This window comes from Trichomycterus rosablanca, chromosome 12, assembly GCF_030014385.1.
Source record: "Trichomycterus rosablanca isolate fTriRos1 chromosome 12, fTriRos1.hap1, whole genome shotgun sequence".
NCBI lineage: Eukaryota > Metazoa > Chordata > Actinopteri > Siluriformes > Trichomycteridae > Trichomycterus > Trichomycterus rosablanca.
Window position 1 is genome coordinate 15,793,418 of NC_085999.1, and position 18,353 is coordinate 15,811,770.

The 18,353-nt window shown below is 40.3% G+C and overlaps 1 protein-coding gene across 1 annotated transcript in view; it reads left to right on the plus strand.

Annotated features, from left to right (window-relative positions):
• The window catches only part of adcy5 (adenylate cyclase 5), a 146,562-nt gene extending 130,451 nt beyond the window's left edge, over positions 1-16,111 (plus strand). The window contains exons 11-21 of the mRNA XM_063005738.1: positions 74-171; positions 1,590-1,677; positions 3,125-3,241; positions 4,274-4,438; positions 5,894-6,069; positions 9,226-9,246; positions 10,883-11,015; positions 11,099-11,362; positions 13,150-13,354; positions 13,628-13,752; positions 15,144-16,111. Coding sequence (XP_062861808.1) covers positions 74-171; positions 1,590-1,677; positions 3,125-3,241; positions 4,274-4,438; positions 5,894-6,069; positions 9,226-9,246; positions 10,883-11,015; positions 11,099-11,362; positions 13,150-13,354; positions 13,628-13,752; positions 15,144-15,272 — 1,521 coding nt within the window. The 3' untranslated portion in view covers positions 15,273-16,111. The remainder of the gene's footprint in view (positions 1-73; positions 172-1,589; positions 1,678-3,124; positions 3,242-4,273; positions 4,439-5,893; positions 6,070-9,225; positions 9,247-10,882; positions 11,016-11,098; positions 11,363-13,149; positions 13,355-13,627; positions 13,753-15,143) is intronic.
• Positions 16,112-18,353: the final 2,242 nt, after the last annotated feature.

Below are 18,353 nucleotides of genomic sequence, written 5' to 3' on the forward strand. Positions count from 1 at the left end.
CTATGTGTGTTTTAAATTGAACTGTGGCTAATCCTTTATTCTTTTTTCTTTCTTTGCTCTCTTAAACATCAAGTTTTCGAAGCAGGTGGATTCCAGGTTTGGAGCGTACGTGGCATGCGCCACTCTTGTCTTCTTGTTCATCTGCTTTATCCAGGTCGTCATTGTACCACAGTAAGTGTTCACATCTCTGCATTACACTTTATTTTATGCAGGTAATCGTATAGCTCAGTGGTCCCCAACCACTACCCAACGGTACAACTCCGTGGGCCGTAAAAAGATGATCAGCATTGTTCCCAAACTTTGGCAAGATAATGTTATGGATTATATTAAAACATATCCTTCATATTTCAATAATCTGTTAACACATTGGCCTTTATTTAATGTGGCATGCAAGGTGTATTGTTTACATATCAATGAAGGGGGCTACCATATTTAAAATGTGCAAAAAAGGTTGGGGACCACTGATATAGCTGATGCAAAGGTGAACATTAGTATACACTGATCAGCCATAACATTAAAACCACCTCCTTGTTTACTTACTGTCCATTTTATCAGCTCCACTTACCATGTAGAAGCACTTTGTAGTTCTACAATTACTGACTGTAGTCCATCTGATTCTGTGCATACTTTTGTTAGCCCACTTTCATGCTGTTCTTCAATGGTCAGGACTCTCCCAGGACCACTACAGGTCTTCCACATGGTGGTGGTGTGTTAGTGTGTGTTGTGCTGGTATGAGTGGATAAGACACAGCAATGCTGATGGAGTTTTTAAACACCTCACTTGTCACTGCTGGACTGAGAACAGTCCACCAACCAAAAATATTCAGCCAACAGTGCTCCGTGGGCAGCGTCCTGTGAGCATCCTGGTCTAGATGATGACCAGCTGAAACAGCAGCAATAGATGAGCGATCGTCTCTGACTTTATATCTACAAGGTGGACCAACTAGGTAGGAGTGTCTAATAGAGTGGACAGTGAGTGGACACGGTATTTTAAAACTCCAGCAGCGCTGCTGTGTCTGATCCACTTATACCAGCACAACACACACTAACACACCACCACCATGTCATTGTCACTGCAGTGGTGAGAATCATCCACCACTTAAATAATACCTACTCTGTGGGGGTCCTGACCATTGAAGAACAGTGTGAAAGCAGGCTAAAAAGCATGCAGAGAAACAGATGGACTACAGTCAGTAATTGTAGAACTACAAAATGCTTTTATATGGTAAGTGGAGCTGATACAATGGATAATGAGTGTAGAAAAAAGGAGGTGGTTTTAATGTTATGCCTGATCTGTGTAAGTGTAAACCTTTGTGTCATCTTTGACAAGTGATCTGTGCCAATTAAAACTGAGGCAAAAATATGACTTTTGATCAAAATGCTGTAGCAGCTGTGCCTCACCAGCAGCTTGAAACTATTGTAATCCAGCTGTTTACTGATCTCTAGCACTTTCTCACCAGTTCTATCAAAATATGTCATCTTGGTGCTCTCTCTGCTTCTTTTTCCACAACAGTATTGACTTACATTTGCCAATATAATTTTATACACTGTACTTTACCTCAGCATGTTCTTTTTCTTTCTTTTCCTCAGCTCCACTCTGATGATTGGGTTCTATGTGTCCGGTTTTATCATTCTGATGGCTGTCATGTTTGTATCAGCTATTTACTCCTGTTACGGGGTAAGTGATTTTCATTCTCAGCACAGCCGTGTTCCTTAACCACACATCGATTTAAAACAAACATTCAAACAAACAAAAAAATGTCTAGAAGTAGCTAAAGGAATGATCACACAAGATTACAGCATGACATCACAACACAACCACATCTGTCAAAGAGATAGCAGAGACGACAGTGACACTGATTACCAGGTTTTATCGAAGGCTGGGCTGACTACACAACAGGGTAAACAAGCTTTTGGTAAATGACCCGATCCATGGATGGGATTGTTTTTACTTTAGCTGGTCCTTCGAGACAGTGAGTCAGACAGACAAACGGAAACCAAAATAGTTCTGGCTGCTGTTTGTGCAGACTGTCTTCGAGTGAACGTGTCTGGGTCTTTATTTTCACTGACCTGAAGAATTAGATTGACCTTGTGATTAGCTAGTGTCAAACAGTTCTTGTATAATTACAGATTTCCCTATGCAATTACTGCTCATGCAGAGCCCTTGGTATGGTGGATTTATGAGATGCACAGAAAAAGAAATATCACCACATTTATTATCAGGAGCTTTGAAATATACATGTAAGAAGAAAAAAAAGAGGCAAGAGAGAACTTAAATAATGTATCAAAATTTGGATTCTGGGTCTTAAACTTACACTTAATTTTAATTTGTTTTTCACCTTTTTAAAATTAGAAACCAGGTAGGCTGGGCGTACAGTGACACAGCTGGTAGAGTGGGTATCACATATCAGTATAAGCTGAGAGAACCTAAGTTCCATCCCCGTCTTTGTTGACTGACTGAGGAGTTTTATATGTTTTCCCTTTCTCTGCATGGGTTTTACTGGTTATTTAGGTTTCCTACCATCATGCATAAGGTGGATTACTTCAAATTGTAACTGTGTTTCTCTACCATGGTTTAGCACCCAGCCCAGGCTATATTTCTGCCTAGAACACAGTATTTGCAGGTGTTTGCTGACTGGACAGTTAATTTTTTTTTTTTTTTTTTTAAACCCCTCCAGAGTCAATATGTCAAACTACAAGAGATCTTCAAAAAGTTTTTGCACTTTTATATTTTTGTTGGAAACGCTGAGGGTAGGAGGAGTAGTAATTGGTCATGTCTGAGAGCTTGTAGTCCGGATTTAGCACCATCTGATTTCCACCTTTTTGGGTTTTCATATGATGATGATGTGAAAGCAGTGCATCTGATAACATTAAAGAGTTGGTATGACGCTGGGAAATGAGCTGCTGACAATCCGAAAGTACCTCATGCTTCCTTATTTCACTGCCAGACGTCACCAAACCATTCACACAGTGTATAATTATTTGATTCATTAGTTACAATGCACAATATCTACTACTATAGCATACGGCCATACATTCAGATCACCAGAACCTCCTCCTTACACATTTAGGATTTGGTTTTGACTTGGTTTTGATTTAAATGATTGTTTTTGTCCAATTTACAGCTTTTTCCATGGCCACTGCAGAACCTGGCCAAAAGGATTGTTCAGTCTAGACTTAACAGCACTCTGGTGGGAGTCTTCACTATCGTGCTGGTCTTTCTGTCAGCGTTCATAAACATTGTAAGTGTATTATCTTATTAACTTTCTATTATGAGGTGAACAAAAGAAATTCTTACACAAGATATACAATAACAGTTTTAACCTACCTCTCAGTCATAAAAATTAAAATATAAAATAGACCCACCATATAAACATAAAATACAATAAGCAGGCTTAAACATAATACGGATCATGCCATTAAAGTACACGTGTTAAACATGGCGTTAAAAATTCAAACAAACAAATAAACAAACTATTAAGAGGTGAATTGGAAGGCCGCTCAGGGGGCACAGCAGTAAAACACACGCTAGAACACCAGAGCTGGGATCTCGAATACATCGTATCAAATCTCAGCTCTGCCTGCCGGCTGGGCTGGGCGGCCACATGAACAACGATTGGCCTGTTGTTCAGATAGGGTCTCTCTCATGGCTGGTGCAATTACGATCTCTGCTGGCTGATTGATGGCACCTGCACAGAGACGGGAAAAGAGTGCTGTCAGGGCATGTCTCTCGGTACACAGTTCTGATCCGCATTGCACTCGTCAAAGTGTAGGCGACAAAATGCGTACAGCTGCTGCCTACGTGTCGGAGGGGACGTGGGTTAGCTTCGTTTTTCTCGTTTTTCTTCGTTAATCAGAGCGGGGATTGGCATTGGTGGAGAGGAAGCATGATGCAATCAGGCAATTGGACACGCTAAAAGGGAGAAAAATGGGAGAAAATGCATAAACAAAACATATATACTGTATATAATAAAGAGGTGAATTGGGATTATGGGGAGAGCCAAGATGCTGGTAACAGCACTACCTGAATTCTGTGGGTTTGAATCCTATGAATGGCTCACAAATACATAAGGTAAATGACGTTACTTGAATCTAGCCATTTGGGGGACACATAGTGCCCGTCCCAAGACCTAATAAACAGGAGAGTTGCTTCTGGAAGGCCATCGGAATCATTTAACAGCCAAAAGGAATCATTTACAGATAAACACACCCACATAACTGTCTTGAATTAGAGGGTAGACAAATACTAATGAGAATGTTTGTGCTTGTTTCAGTTCACATGCAGCACTGATGATCTGAAGTCATGCTTGAGTCAGGAGTTTAACATCAGCCTGAACAGTGTGAATGCCTGCCACGTGCTCAACTCTGCCTTCAACTACTCACTTTCATCCCAGGACAGGCTCTGTTACAGCTCATCACCTGCCTGCAACTTCCCTGAGGTGAACACGACTTTTTAAACAACTCTTTATGCTGTTTTTATCTGTATAAAAACGCAGACCCCCAGGACCAGAGCCACACAGCCATGCTTTACAATGACTAATCAAAAGCTTTGTATGCATTTGATTCAGACACAAATATCTGGGGTCGTGTATGATAATTTTTTTCCTGTGGTAAAACAAGCCAGCAGATTTGTATTGCACTGGGTAATGTTTGTTTGGGAAAACTTGGGTCCTGGTATTCATATGAATGTTACTTTGTCTGGAACAACGTTTAGGTAATGGTACAACAAGTCAAATTAAATTGTATAGCGCTTGTTACAGTAGACATTATCTCAAAGCAACTTTATAGAATCCAGGACCGACAGACCAAAAACCTTTGTTGAGCATGCCAAGGGTGACAGTGGCAAGGATAAACTCCAAAAATTACAGGAAGAAACCTTGAGAGGAACCAGACTTTACACAAATTATACATACACAAAATTAATTTAAATTAAAATCATAATTAGCAAAAAGAATAAACAACCAATTAGAGTTATTCATTATTCAGTCTAGTCTGTAATAAAGTACATAGTGAGTTATGGACATATTCAATGCAAACACGCCAGGTTCCTGTTATATTTAGCAGGAGCAGCATTATTGGCAAAGCGGTCTTGTCTTACAGGCTTCAACCTTAAATGGGTACGTGTAAAAGTATAGCAACAGTACTATCTAATGGATTTAATGATCTCTGCTGACATCTTGGGACGCTTCTAGAGGTCTTGTAAAGTCTTTGGTGGCATGTTTGGGACCTTCACTATATTAGGCAGGCTGTTTTAACATTATAACTAAGGCCCTACCTAATTCACGGCCGTGAAAATCGCGGTACGGACTGTGAAATGAGCCGCTTATCGTGTAATATGCAATTTGCCAAGATTTAAGGTTTGTGTTTAGTGATTTAACATTTTTCATTCGTGTAGCATATGAAATATGAGGTACAATATGCAATATGAGGCGGTCCTAGCAATCATATAGTAATTACATTGGTGTAACAGACTTTTCTGTGGTGTAGTGTGCTGATAATGTTTGATGTCTGTATTTACGTATTGAGTGCATTTTGTCCCTTTGTGCATTCCATAGTCAAAGGACAAGTGTGCATCTCTACACACGTGATCATCTGTGTGCTGCTATAGTTTGTGTACAGTTTATTTATTTATTTCTTTATTTCTTTTATCTCATCAAGCTATTAAGGCACTTGGTTACGTTAGCAATCGGTTAGACAAAATGTCCAAGATGTCAAAGTCTAAAGCAGCTTAAAACACGACTCGGGTAACTAAGTTTGGAAAACTCCCAACCAATTCTGTAGATGCTGAGGATGGTGTGTCAAAACACGGATGAGAATATTCGTCTTTAAGTGGTATACTGGAAGAATTGGATTAAACCAAGTTGTAATGTGCATTGTTCCCCTCACTTTCACAGTACTTCTCATCGTGTGTACTACTCAGCCTGCTGGCCTGCTCTGTATTCTTGCAAATGAGCAGCATTGGGAAGCTCTTTCTGATGCTCTTCATTGAGATCCTGTATGTTATCATTGTGGAAGTGCCAGAGGTCACCCTGTTCGACAACGTGGATCTGCTGGTGATGGCCAATGCCATGTGAGTAACCGTGATCACACACATTGCAGGAACTAGTGCATGCTACATGATTATAGGTCAGATCTTTAAGTCAAGAACAAACTTTGGGGTGCTTCAAATTTGGCTTGTCATGAGCAATGCTCAAGCAAGAGGTTCAACTTCAAGTTTCTGACATTTTTTGCCAAGGCGGTTTACAATTACTTACTTAAAATATTCACCTAAACTGTTTATAATGAAGTGTTTTTGATTCCATGCTTCATATATATATATAGCTTCTCTTTAGCTGCATTATGTCAAAGGCCAAAGTCTTTTAACAGTTTACTGAAATTTAATCTAAAAAATTTTAATATCTTATCATTTTAAGACAAAAACACATCTGGAATAGGACACAATACCATCTGAAGGGCACTAAACATTCACCAGAGCTCAGTTCAGTAGTATGATTAGTAATTACAGCCAAACAGACTAGATGAGGCCATTCCTTAACCTGATCAACAAGCTAAAGTGCCCTGGTTTAAATAATTACTGTTACAGCACTGTAGTAACTATGTAAACCAAAGACCAAAACTGTCTTCATGGAAGAGTTGCAGGGAAATGCAAGATGATTTTGCTTAAATTCTATCTTATCTGGTTTTAATATGATATTAATATCAGCCAGGTAACATCATTCTTACCACAAAATATGATGGTGGTAGCATATTTGTTATGAGTATTAGTCCCATTCAGAGTAAATTTATGCTCATCCAAATTATTGACTTCTAAAGGTAACTGAAACAAGTACTAAACAGAAAAAAACCTATTAATATTGTATTAATAATTATAATTATTTTTACATTGGTATTTTATTAATATAAATTAAAGCACTACAAACCCAGATTGTAGCAGTTATTTAAGTGAATAAAATGTTTGATGAGGGGTCGCTCAGGTGGCGCAGCGGTAAAACACACGCTAGAACACAAGAGCTGGGATCTCGAATACATCGTATCGTCTCAGCTCTGCCTACCGGCTGGGCTGAGCAGCCACATGAACAACGATTGGCCTGTTGTTCATATAGGGGTGGGATATTAGGCCGGATAGGGACTCTCTCATCACTGATGCAACTACGACCTCTGCTGGCTGATTGATGGCGCCTGCACAGAGACAAGGAAAGAGGTTGATCAGGGTGTGTCTGTCCGTACACAGTGCTGATCCGCATATACACTCATCAAGTGTAGGTGACAAGATGCACACGGCTGCTGCCCACGTGTCGGAGGGGGCGTGGGTTAGCTTCGGTCAGTGGGCAGTGGTTACTCGGTACTGGACTAGTGATCTGAAGACTGCTTACCACTGTTGGGTCCCTGATCAAGGTCCATAACTGCTTGTATGTCACTTTGGATAAAAATGTCAGCTAAATGACATACATGTAAATCAATAGACGATTAATAAAATGAAACCATGAGTTGAACAGGATACTGTGTAACCCCAGTTGGTGATCAATTTGTGCCCCCCAATGGTCACATGAAGGCTGTTTGCATTATGACTAAGGCTGCACATAAATTACATGGAAAGTTGGAATCTAAATTTAGTCAACTGGGAATTAAGCATGCATCCGTTGGCACCTTTACCTGTGACATCAACAGAATTAAGAGATTTTGAGCATTGGGCATTTTCATTACTTTGAGCCAAAACATTGCAGTATTTCTTCTGTTTACATTTAGTTAGGTGGTAAATGTTATTATGTAAAATCACTGACCACTTATCTGTGTACAGACTATTGGGGTATTAAAGGTTAACAACATTTAATGTTTTGCACTTTTTAAGTAATCATGACCTAAATGTTTATATATATACAGTATATACAGTGTATCACAAAAGTGAGTACACCCCTCACATTTCTGCAAATATTTTATTATATCTTTTCATGGGACAACACTATAGACATGAAACTTGGATATAACTTAGAGTAGTCAGTGTACAACTTGTATAGCAGTGTAGATTTACTGTCTTCTGAAAATAACTCAACACACAGCCATTAATGTATAAATAGCTGGCAACATAAGTGAGTACACCCCACAGTGAACATGTCCAAATTGTGCCCAAAGTGTCAATATCTTGTGTGACCACCATTATTAGCACTGCCTTAACCCTCCTGGTCATGGAATTCACCAGAGCTGCACAGGTTGCTACTGGAATCCTCTTCCACTCCTCCATGATGACATCACGGAGCTGGTGGATGTTAGACACCTTGAACTCCTCCAGAAATGTGAGGGGTGTACTCACTTTTGTGATACACTGTATATATGTTCATATATAATATACCCTTTCTATTTTTTACTTAGTCTGTCAGTGTACCGTACTGTACATCCTCATTGCACACTTTGCCTGATGTTGTACTGTTCATGCTGCTGCTATATTGTTTATTGTTTATTTTACATTTAGATATAGTGTCCCTTTTTATTATTTAACTTGTTGTATGTATGTTGACACCTGCACCAAAAGAAATTCCTTGTACATCTGGTACTAAGATTTTGATTCTGATTCTAAAAGCTGAGAGATTACTGTGTAGTTTACAGTGTAAAACACTCTGTAAAGTGTGAAATTAAATGAGTAAATTATAACCTAAGTATTTGTATTACTCAACTGCACAAAATGGCACAAAACTGAAAGCCAGCACTATAGTGTGAATCTGCTATTTCTTTGGAAAGCGTATGTGTTTGCTAAATCAATCCTGCTGTGGGTTTCACACCCGCATGCTCAGATTTTCTTCTCCTTGCCATATTTAGAAAAATTCCAGCTGTGCACGCTGACTGGAAAATCATAGCCTTCAGTTCTGCTATTCATCAGTATTACAGCATCACTCAATTTTATTAAAACTATCCTTTTTATCGTAATGAAACTGCAGTAAACAGATTATGTATCCATTAGCAATCATTTTGGGGTTGTTTTTTTCATTAGGATAAAAGTTTTAGGGATTTTCTAACAGCTTTAGAGAGTTGCCTTTTGTCTGCATGGGCTTCAAAGGCATTCTGTTCAATTCTAGCTCTTCAGTTACTAAATTGACTCAAACTAATAAGGGCATCTTGCTGATCCTTTAGGATTTGGCATGGATTGCTTTGGTAACATTAGTCTGAAAGACAAAGTCACAGTTGCTCTTTGTTTGCTTTGCTGATCCGTTTCCTCTTTGTTTTGTATTCACAGGAAGTACATGAATGGAACAAGGTAAGATTTCATCAGCTAAATGAATTTGTTGAGGTAAATTTAATCCTTTTGAAACACAGCATGCTGTATGCATTGTTTTGCTGTGCAGGTACACAGTATCTTCCTCATGCTTACACATGCATAACTGGGATTGTATCATGACATCCCACAACTAATTGCATTATTGTGATTGTACAATTCCAAATCAGAAAAAGTTGGGACAGCATGGGAAATTCAAATAATAAAAAACACACAGTTTCTTACATTTACTTTGACTTTTATTTGAGTGCAGACAGGATGAACCTGAGATACTTCATGTTTTATCTGCTCAACTTTATTTTATTTATTAATAAACATCCATTCCTGCATTTCAGGCCTGCAACACATTCCAAAAAAAGTTGGGACAGTAAAGCATTTACCACGTTGTAATGTTGCCATTCCTTGTCACCACACTTAAAAGACGTTTTGGCACCGAGGAGACCAAGTGATTTAGTGTTTCAGCTTTTATTTTGTCCCATTCTTCCTGCAAACACGTGTTAGGATGTGTAACAGTACGGGGTCGTTGTTGACGCATTTTTCCTTTCAAAATAATCCACACATTCTCTGTTGGGGACAGGTCAAGACTGCAGGCAGGCCAGTCCAGTACCCGTACCCTCTTCTTCCACAGCTATGCCTTTGTAATGTGTGCAGCGTGTGGTTTTGCATTGTGTTGAAAAATGCATGGACGTCCCTGGAAAAGATGACGTCTTGAAGGTAGCATATGTTGCTCTAAGATCTCAATGTACTTTTCTGCATTAATGCTGCCATCACAGAAGTGTAAATGACATTTGCCAAGGGCACTGGCACAACTCCATACCATGACAGACCCTGGCTTTTGGACTTGTTGCTGATAACAGTCTGGATGGTCCTTTTCGTCTTTGGTCCAGAACACACGGCGTCCATTTTTTCCAAAAAAGACCTGGAATGCTGATTTATCTGACCACAATACATGTTTCCACTGTGTGATGGTCCATCCTAGATGCCTCTGAGCCCAGAGAAGTCAACGCCGATTCTGGAAATGGTTAACATATTGTTGAGTGGCGGTTCCTGATGCAGTGCCCTCTGAGGGCTCGAAGATCACGAGCGTTTAGTTTAAGCTTGCACCCTTGACCTGTATGCACTGAAATTCCTCCCAATTCCTTGAATTGTTTAATGATATCATGCACTGTAGAGAGAGAAACATGCAAATCCCTTCCAATCTTTCTTTGAGGATCATTGTTTTTACACATGGCCATCTTTGCTTATCAAAGCCTTTCCTGGATGCTGCTTTTGTACCAAACCATGATTACAATCACCTGTTGACATCACCTGTTTTGAATCACATCATTATTCAGTTTTTTCACCTCATTACTAGCCCTAAATTGCCCCTGTCCCAACTTTCAAAGCAATCAAATAAAAGACAAAGTAAATGTAAGGAACACTGCATTTTTATTTTATTTGCTTTTTCCATACTGTCCTAACTTTTTCTGATTTAGGGTAGTGTTACAAAGCAGCTCTAGTTTACTGAATAATGTGTATTGATTGTAATAAAAAGGAAGTGCTCAGTATTGTTTTTGTTGCTTTTTCAATATCATTAAATGGTTTTATTGGTTTATTTATGTTTTTTTCATGGACAAAGCTGTATGCCAGACTCCAGGGTTCCTCTGAAGATCATGACTCCAGTGGTCATTACTGTCTTTGTCTTGGCGCTATACTTACACGCCCAGCAAGTGGAATCTACTGCCAGGCTTGACTTTTTATGGAAGTTACAGGTGTGCTTTTATTTGCATTTATATTATATTAGAATTAATTTATGTTTATATCTATATAGTCTCACTTAACCGTGTGTTCTCAGGCCACAGAGGAAAAGGAAGAAATGGAAGAGCTTCAGGCCTACAATCGGCGACTCCTACACAATATCCTCCCAAAAGACGTGGCTGCTCATTTCTTAGCTCGGGAGAGGAGGAACGATGAGTTGTATTATCAGTCGTGTGAGTGTGTGGCTGTCATGTTCGCCTCCATCAGCAACTTCTCCGAGTTCTATGTAGAGCTAGAGGCCAACAACGAGGGCGTGGAGTGTCTACGGCTTCTAAATGAGATCATCGCTGACTTTGATGAGGTAAAGCTTTTAGATCTGTCCCAGCTTTCTTAAAGTTTAGATATTTGACCCCGACCAGGATAAAACTGTGGCTTGAATGGTATTTCTGTGAATCCATGATACCAGTCTTATGATCAAGATTGCCAGGTCCTGCAGCATAAAAAAACAACCCCACATCATCACTGACCCACCTTCATGTTTGGCCGTGCAAATTTTATTCCTCTGGTCATAAGTCTCGCCAGACAAACTGCTGATTCTTATGGCCAAACAGTTCCAGTTTTGATTTGTCACTCCATAGAACTACGTCCCAGAGCTCTGCAGGCCTATCAAATTTCTTCCACTCGAACCTTCCTGTGCTTCTTAGTCCTTGTTGTTAATTATGATTTTGTGGTGGCCACTGACGATTTGCCCCCACCTTTATCAGCTCACCAAGTCTTTTGCAAGAACACAGTTTTTTTTATATAACACATCATAGGCTTGTTATTAAATTCCCAATGGTTTAATCATATTGTAGCCTAATTTTAGGTCATACAGACTATCAGTAGGTTGGCAATACTGAATTATTCATTTTCTTTGTTTATTTGCTACATTATTTAACTGATAAAGACTTGATTTAAAGCTAAAGTCCTTTCTTTAAGCGGTTAAATCTTTCAGATTTTAATTATATATATATAATATATATTATAATTATATATATATATATATATATATATATATACAAGGGCAAGGGTTATTCAAAAAAGTTTCCGCACTTTTTAAAACACTGTTTATTAAGAATTTTATTTCATCCGGCTGGGCTGGGCAGCTATATGAACAACGTTTGGCTGTTGTTCATCCAGGGAGGAAGCCGGACAGGGACCTCATAACTGACACAATTACGACCTCTTCTGGCTGATTGATGGCGTCTGCACAGAGTAGAGGAATAATGCTGATTGCTGTGTGGCTCTCCATGCACAATGCTGATTGGCATATGAACTCGCCTCGTGCATGTGAAAAGATGCTACTGCACATGTGTCGTGTTCGTGTTAGTTTGCTTTTCTCAATCGGGGCGTGGGTCAGCACCAGTAGAGAGGAAGCATAACGCAGTTCGGTAAAAATTGGACGCACTAAAGATTGGGAGAAATGGGGAAAATGCATTTAAAAAAGTGTGTTAATGAGTTCCCAATGGTTTAATCATGTTGTAGCCCGACTTTAGGTCATACAGACTAGCAGTAGGTTGGCAATACTGAATCAATCATTTTCTCTGTTTATTTGCTGCATCATTTAACCCATCGCTCCCCAACTTTTTTGCACCACAGACCGGTTTCATATAAAATAAAATTTTACGGATCAGCGGGAGGGAGGTATTCAAAATAGAATAACTATACTGCTCACAAATTAGCTTTTTTCGCTGCAACGAGATGCTGCTTCCACCTGGGGGTGATATGAGATGATAAACACCCGTGTCTTGGAAATGTAAGCAGTGTTTTCATTGTTGATGTAGCGATCTCTAATTATTTATTCTTTCTGTGCGGCCCTGTAATAAATGACCCACGGATCGGTACCGGTCCACGGCCAGGTGGTTGGGGACCACTGATTTAACCGATAAAGACTTCATTTAAAGCTAATGTCCTGATTTTAATTATATATATAGATATATATTTAATAGTAAGTTGTGGTTTTATTGTATTACATGATTTTATTGTATCCTTTTAATGAACTGTAATAACCCTAATCAGTAATGAAAAGTAGGTATGGATTTCCAGCAAGACCATTTCTTAACTCATTTGTGCTTACCGGACTCTTGACTCTTTCTTTTTTTTGTCCAGATCATCAGTGAAGATCAGTTTCGTCAGCTAGAGAAAATCAAAACCATTGGCAGTACATACATGGCTGCCTCTGGGCTGAACGACTCCACCTATGATAAGACCGGTCGCTCTCACATACGTGCTCTGGCGGACTACGCCATGCGCCTCATGGATCAGATGAAGTACATTAATGAGCACTCCTTTAACAACTTCAAAATGAAGATTGGTATGAACTGATTGGTATTGATACAAACTAGTAGCTTGTGATTAATATATGCTTGTCTGATAACAAAATAAATTTTATGGACAAATGAACCTAAAACCATTGGTGTTTATATTAAAGACTTTAACCTTAAAATAATTATATAATTTAAAATGTATTGATTTTATACATATGGTCATTTGTATGGGTGTCGAAATACTTTTGGCTGTATCATGTAGCTTTGTCTATCCCAAATAATGAGCTGTGATTTGAGTTCATGTATGTGTTTTTCTGTAGGTCTCAATATAGGTCCAGTAGTTGCGGGAGTTATAGGAGCTCGTAAACCACAGTATGACATCTGGGGGAACACAGTAAATGTAGCTAGTCGCATGGACAGCACAGGAGTTCCTGAAAGAATACAGGTAAGATGATGGCTTTTATTGATCTTTTTTTATTAAACCCAAAGTGAATCAAATTTGGCTGTAGGTACAAGCCAGGTGTCTGTGTGCGGAATTTATGGACTGCTCTATAATACCGTAAATGTGAGGGATTTACACCGATTACTGACTGTAGTCCATCTGTTTCTCTGCATGCTTTGTTAGCCCCCTTTCATGCTGTTCTTTAATGGTCAGGACTTACCCAGGACCACTACAGAGGAGGTATTATTTAGGTGGTGGATCATTCTCAGCACTGCAGTGACACTGACATGGTGGTGGTGTTAGTGTGTGTTGTGCTGGTATGAATGGATAAGACACAGTAATGCTGATTGAGTTTTTAAACACCTCATTGTCACTGCTGGACTGAGAATAGTCCACCAACCAAAAATATATCCAACCAACAGCACCCCGTGGGCAGCGTCCTGTGACCACTGATGAAGGTCTAGAAGATGACCAACTCAAACAGCAAGCAGCAATAGATGAGCGATCGTCTCTGACTTTACATCTACAAGGTGGACCAACTAGGTAGGAGTGTCTAACAGAGTGGACAGTGAAAGGACACGGTATTGAAAAACTCCAGCAGCGCTGCTTTGTCCGATCCACTCATACCAGCACAACACACACTAACATACCACCACCATGTCATTGTCACTGCAGTGCTGAGAATGATCCACCATCTAAATAATACCTGCTCTGTGATGGTCCTGTGGGGGTCCTGACCATTGAAGAACACAGTGAAAACAGGTTAAAAAAAGTATGTAGCGAGGGGCAAGGTGGCGCAGCGGGATATTCCGCTAGCACACCAGCACCGAGTTTCTGAACTCCTCTGTTCAAAACTCTGTGTTGCCACTGGTCGGCTGGGTGCAGCAGATACTAATTGGCCACCATATCTGCAGGGTGGGGGCCAGACTATGTGTGGGTGGGTAAGTCTTCATACGCTGTGTAAGGACCCTGATTGGCAGAAGAGATGCCTGTGCAGAATGCAGGGGCGAGAAGAGGAGGGCTGTGCACGTGTCGGAAGAGGCGTGTACAGCGACGTGCTCTCCTTGGATGCAATCTGGTATCTCTCAGCAGCGGAAGACAAAGTTGAGTGCGCTAAATCGGGAGGAAAATGGGGAGAAAGTGCATTAAATAAAAAAGTATGTAGAGAAACAGATGGACTACAGTCAGTAATTGTAGAACTACAAAGTGCTTCTATATGGTAAGCGGAGCTGATAAAATGGACAGTGAGTGTGGAAATGAGGTGGTTTTAATGTTATGGCTGATAAGTGTATATTAAAATATACAGTGAGCACCCTGTCAACTCGTTTGACACTTTTGCAACCAAAAACATTTTGTTTTTATTTATGTTAATTGTTTATTCTTATTGTTTTCAGGTTACAACTGATCTCTACCAAGTCCTCCATTCCTACAACTACTCACTTGAATGCAGAGGAGTTGTCAAAGTGAAGGGCAAAGGAGAAATGATGACCTATTTCCTAAACGGTGGACCGAGCAGCAGTTAACAGACAGTGCATTCAGAACACTAATGACCTGAGATGTCTTGAACGTGATGGAAAGCAAACTGCCGGGCCTTGGCGTCTGTCTTTTCTGTCTGTACAAAGAAAGGAATCGTACAGAAGTGGCGGTGCTTTGCCATAGAAGAAAGCTTGGAGCTTATTTTCCTAAAATTGAGAGAAAAGTCAGTTGGAAGGTCATCCACAGAGACATTAGAGAGACCAAAGAAACAAAGGAAACTCAGACGTGCAGGGCAGGTCACTCTTTCATATTTTTCTCCTTATGTGAAAGGGTGAACGCACGGCTCTGATTCTTGAGGCTGTTCCGCCGAATTCTGGCCAAAACTGTGTAAGGTACTGAAGTATTTAAGAATACAGATGTTTTATGTGTATATAATGCATCTGTCTGTAGGACGTACTGTATGTTCACACAGTCGTAATGTTCTCAAACACAACGTGGCCATATCTGATTCAACGCTACATACACCCTTCTTATGAATGTCTTCAGGCCTGGTGGAAAGAACAATATCAGTTCTTCTTTCAGTTTTGTTCTGGGCACTATGCAAGCCAGAATGAGACTGGTTGGAAGCTCCACAGGAATGTTGTTTTTCACTGAAGAAAATGTACACCCCCAAACTGAACTGAAGACACTTTGAAGGATTGAGAGAGCATCCGAGCCTGCGTTTATTTTGTATCTTCAACATTTTGTATTTTGTCTCGAAAAACCAAACTCTATCAAAGCTATTTTAGATTCTATATTTTGTACATTAATATATTAGAGCAATGTCTATAAATGCCAATGTGTATTCAGATCTATTTATCTGAACAAATTCTGCAACAATCACACATTTTACTGGTTAAATGTACTTTGGTTTTGCCTTTGCTCTTTGTTTTAATTTGTTATTTTTTTTTTGCATTCAGCACATGTTGAAATTAAACAAAGCAATCTCAACAACATAATCTGCACTGTGTCCCAAGGTAGAAACCATTCCAGACCTCAGTACAAATCTCAGAACTGAAAGAATATACACTGATCAGCCATAACATTAAAACCACCTCCTTGTTTTTACACTCCACAGCTCCACTTACCATATAGAAGCACTTCGTAGTTCTACAATTACTGACTGTAGTCCATCTGTTTCTCGGCATGCTTTGTTAGCCCCCTTTCTTGCTGTTCTTCAATGGTCAGGACTCTCCCAGGACCACTACAGAGCAGGTATTATTTGGGTGGTGGATCATTCTCAGCACTGCAGTGACAATGACATGGTGGTGGTGTGTTAGTGTGTTGTGCTGGTATGAGTGGATCAGACACAGCAGAGCTGCTGGAGTTTTTAAACTCACTGTCCACTGTACACTCTATTAGACACTCCTACCTAGTTGGTCCACCTTGTAGATGTAAAGTCAGAGACAATCGCTCATCTATTGCTGCTGTTTGAGTTGGTCATCTTCTAGACCTTCATCAGCGGTCACAGGACGCTGCCGGCTGGATATTTTTGGTTGGTGAACTATTCTCAGTCCAGCAGTGACAGTGAGGTGTTTAAAAACTCCATCAGCGCTTCTGATCCACTCATACCAGCACAATAATTAATTGTAGAACTACAAAGTGCTTCTATATGGTAAGTGGAGCTGATAAAATGGACAGTGAGTGTAGAAACAAGGAGGTGGTTTTAATGTTATGGCTGATCAGTGTATATAAAAAGTTATGTTCTTTTGCACCATCCTGATTTGTTGGTGTATCATGCGTGCCCCTCTTCTAAGTTCAGTCAAATGGTACGACCCAGTGAATGTTAATTTTCTTCTGTGAGGCCAATGCATGTGACGACTGCTGAGTGACCACTAAACATCAGTGAATATAGGAAATGACGAGCTGTATCCAGTTTCTACTCCGGAACTTTGGGACGATCATTCTTGGACAGTAATAAAATTTATATTTTTTTTATTGCCATGCCATATACAGTGTATCACAAAAGTGAGTACACCCCTCACATTTCTGCAAATATTTTATTATATCTTTTCATGGGACAACACTATAGAAATAAAACTTGGATATAACTTAGAGTAGTCAGTGTACAACTTGTATAGCAGTGTAGATTTACTGTCTTCTGAAAATAACTCAACACACAGCCATTAATGTCTAAATAGCTGGCAACATAAGTGAGTACACCCCACAGTGAACATGTCCAAATTGTGCCCAAAGTGTCAATATTTTGTGTGACCACCATTATTATCCAGCACTGCCTTAACCCTCCTGGGCATGGAATTCACCAGAGCTGCACAGGTTGCTACTGGAATCCTCTTCCACTCCTCCATGATGACATCACGGAGCTGGTGGATGTTAGACACCTTGAACTCCTCCACCTTCCACTTGAGGATGCGCCACAGGTGCCCAATTGGGTTTAGTCCATCACCTTTACCTTCAGCTTCCTCAGCAAGGCAGTTGTCATCTTGGAGGTTGTGTTTGGGGTCATTATCCTGTTGGAAAACTGCCATGAGGCCCAGTTTTCGAAGGGAGGGGATCATGCTCTGTTTCAGAATGTCACAGTACATGTTGGAATTCATGTTTCCCTCAATGAACTGCAGCTCCCCAGTGCCAGCAACACTCATGCAGCCCAAGACCATGATGCTACCACCACCATGCTTGACTGTAGGCAAGATACAGTTGTCTTGGTACTTCTCACCAGGGCGTCGCCACACATGCTGGACACCATCTGAGCCAAACAAGTTTATCTTGGTCTCGTCAGACCACAGGGCATTCCAGTAATCCATGTTCTTGGACTGCTTGTCTTCAGCAAACTGTTTGCGGGCTTTCTTGTGCGTCAGCTTCCTTCTGGGATGACGACCATGCAGACCGAGTTGATGCAGTGTGCGGCGTATGGTCTGAGCACTGACAGGCTGACCTCCCACGTCTTCAACCTCTGCAGCAATGCTGGCAGCACTCATGTGTCTATTTTTTAAAGCCAACCTCTGGATATGACGCCGAACATGTGGACTCAACTTCTTTGGTCGACCCTGGCGAAGCCTGTTCCGAGTGGAACCTGTCCTGGAAAACCGCTGTATGACCTTTGCCACCATGCTGTAGCTCAGTTTCAG